At 40.6% G+C, this 3,081-nt stretch overlaps 1 protein-coding gene across 1 annotated transcript; it reads right to left on the bottom strand.

Annotated features, from left to right (window-relative positions):
* Positions 1–706: 706 nt before the first annotated feature.
* Positions 707–2,713, bottom strand: LOC124297757 (uncharacterized). Its single transcript, XM_046749068.1, has 3 exons — positions 2,027–2,713; positions 1,790–1,972; positions 707–721 (listed from the first exon to the last, which is right to left on the bottom strand). Exons 1-3 carry the CDS (start codon positions 2,711–2,713, stop codon positions 707–709), a joined length of 885 nt encoding a protein of 294 aa, XP_046605024.1.
* Positions 2,714–3,081: the final 368 nt, after the last annotated feature.

The following is a 3,081-nucleotide window of genomic DNA, read 5'->3' as shown; positions in this document are numbered from 1 at the left end:
AGTGATTATTTTGTTAAACTGTTGACATATTGTCAATAAAAGATACGAGCATATTGTACGTTCTCTTTCTTTTACTTGACTACGAAGTTTTTCTGTGCGTTATCCCAAAACTTAGTCTTATCTACCGAAACGAATATGTGGAAGCGCTTATCGTATGATTAGTTATCTTATTGCCAAATGTAAATCAGTCAGAATTATCGATAAGTCAGATATAAATACTTTTTCAACGAAAGATCGATCTATTAATAAGTTGGCTCCTAGATAAAACCGTTAATTGAATGCTATATACGTGATACGGTTGTGGTAAATTAAAAAAAAACATATCACTAGGAGAAGGAATAAGAAAAAAGAAATACTGCCGTTTTATTGGGATTAAATGTAAGCATACATAGGGGTAGTTTACCCCCTTAACTTGATTTGCTAGAAAAACGCGAAACCCCATATGTATTATTTTTCTTCGCTCTTCAAAGTGCAATTGAAATCATCGAGATAGGTGAAATAGTTTTTTTGTTATAACAATTTTATGAATTTCAACCGCTATAACTTTTTTCCTATGCAACCCCCCGATATGAAACCAGTTGCATTTTTCACGGTTTACCATTAAGATAATCATCCATTTGGGTGCATTCGATTACCTCAAGTGAAGATAGGTGAAACCTGGAAAGGACCCCTCGAAGGTCTCAACTTCAAAGGATAATTTCACCCCCTAGAAACGTTTTTCCTGCGATAAAAATAAAATACAGATTTCGATGTAGAATAACATATATAAATTTTATCTAAATCGAAGGATGTCAGCGGTAAAACATTCCTTTTTAGATTTGATTCGAATGACCTTTTCCTGACTAATTGGACACGCAGGTACTCAGAAAACGCAGCGAAAAAAGCGTGGAATTGACCGGAGAAAAATGGCTAGCAAAGTTCTTCCTTCTTCGGCTGTAACTTTTGATGCGTCGGTCGCAGCGTATTGAGACTGCGCCCAATCGGATTCTCTTGCAAAATTACGTCGGAATAGTGCATGGAAGAACCTATTACAGCAATTGTCAAAATCGCGAAAATTTCTGCTGAAAATAAGAAGGATTAATTTAAATGACCCTTTACTTACTAATTGGACCCCCAGGAACTCAGAAAACGCAGCAGAAAAAACGTGGGATCAACAGGAGAGAAATGTTGGGCTTAATTCAACGATTTTCGGCTGCAACTTTTAATGCGTCGATCGCAGCGTATCGAGACTGCGCATAATCGATGTTTCTGGCAAAATTACCTCGAAATAGTGCATGAAAGAACCTATTACAGCACTTGTCAATATCGCGAAAATTTCCGCAAAAAATGCAAATGCCTTACTATTTTTTTAGTTTTGGAGTCAAGAATTTATGGTATAATATTTGACTGAAATAACCCGTTTCTCACCAATTATACCTGTTTGGGATGATGTACACGGGATTTTCAATGGAAAATTAAGAGTCTCTATTCTCGTTACATCCTCCTCCTCGTCATCTTGCTTTTACACTAATTTTCCTCGCGAGAGGCGCTTGACTTGCAGACATTTCGCCCCCCTTGAAAGGCTCTTTTCCAAAGATAATAAACATCAATGAATAAACAAAACGAATGATATAACCTATGTGAACTATAAATATCACAGAATCAAGAAATAAAAAAATGAAACAAAATAATAAACGTGACATTCACATGGTAAATGTCCGAATACAAATAGAGAATGTTTGAATGTTAATAAAGAATTTTGAAATTTCGAATTATCTCGGTCGATTGGTAACGGATAGATCTTCTTCACCGCCCGCTTGAAGGTTCCCGTCGCAGTCTTCACTGCTACCACCCTCACAACACCGTCAGTGCCCGGATGGATCTCCACGACTCGTCCAAGTTTCCACTGAAGTGGTGGAGCGTTGTCCTCTTTTAGAAGCACGAGAGCTCCGATCTCGATATTTTTGGTTTTTGTCCACCACTTGCCTCGTCTCTGCAAATGCTACAAACACTCCGCATGCCAACTCCTCCAAAAGTGTTGGCGAACCTTTTGAAGGAGTTGCCATCGCGACAGTCTGTTGTCGGATGTTTCAAGATAGTTACGTTCTGCAGGCAATATGAGTGTGTCCCCAATAAGGAAATGGGCAGGGGTCATGGCAGTTGTATCATTGGGATCACTGGATAGTGGAGTCAACGGTCGGGAATTCAGGATCGATTCGATTTCGACCAAAAGAGTATAATACTCTTCGAACGTTGAGACCAAGCCCATGGTAACTGTATTAAGCTGTCGTTTTGTAGTTTTGACAGCCGCCTTCCACACTCCGCCGAAATGCGGTGCCCGTAGTGGGATAAACTTCCAGGTGATTTTTTGTTGTGAGAGATGCTCCGATATCGTGTTTTCTTCTTTTTCGAGAAACTCGAAAACTTCTTTTGATTCTCGAACTGCGCCAACAAAGTTGGTAGCATTGTCGGATATAATTTGTGAGCAAACGCCACGTCTAGCGACAAATCGCCGTAGTGCTGCCAAGAATGTTTCTGATGTTAACTCCGTAACAAGCTCCAGATGAACTGGCTTTGTCGCGAAGCAGGTGAATACAACAATCCACACTTTTAATGTGTGAACTAGACCGCGTCGACGACTTTCACGTACTTGCAACGGGCCTGCGTAATCTACCCCAGTAGAAGTAAGTGGTCTCAAAGATCCACGAACACGCTCGCTCGGTAGATCGCCCATCATGACTTCTGGAGTTTTCGGTTTATTTCGGAAGCACAGCAGGCAACCGTTCGTAACCTTTCATGCCTCTCTTCTGCCACTCAGTGGCCAATATTTTGATCGTATGGAACACAGTAAGTTTTCTGGACCGCAGTGATGCAGCCGGATATGCTCTTTCTTGAGAATCATCTTCGTGATGAGGTGTCGAGTTGGTAATATTATCGAAAGCTTCTGAGTTTCCGGAATATCAGCCTTCGACAATCTTCCGCCAACCCGAAGAAGACCTTCACTGTCGATGTATGGGTTGATAGAAGCAATTTTGCTTGTCTTGATGACTTGTGCTCCTTGTTCGATGGACTGAAGCTCTGTTGCTAATGCTTCTTGCTGAG

Source organism: Neodiprion virginianus, chromosome 2 (assembly GCF_021901495.1).
Source record: "Neodiprion virginianus isolate iyNeoVirg1 chromosome 2, iyNeoVirg1.1, whole genome shotgun sequence".
Taxonomy (NCBI): domain Eukaryota; kingdom Metazoa; phylum Arthropoda; class Insecta; order Hymenoptera; family Diprionidae; genus Neodiprion; species Neodiprion virginianus.
The sequence above is the reverse complement of the archived record's forward strand: the minus strand, read 5'-3'. Positions and strand labels throughout refer to the sequence as shown.

What these genes read in the sequence shown, in the direction of transcription:
- LOC124297757 (XM_046749068.1), bottom strand. Translation starts at nt 2,713, where the DNA reads ATGGGCGATCTACCGAGCGAGCGTGTTCGTGGATCTTTGAGACCACTT. An exon ending in GATGGCAACTCCTTCAAAAG is followed by an intron (nt 1,973 to 2,026) that starts GTTCGCCAACAC and finishes TAGCATTTGCAG; the next exon opens with AGACGAGGCAAGTGGTGGAC.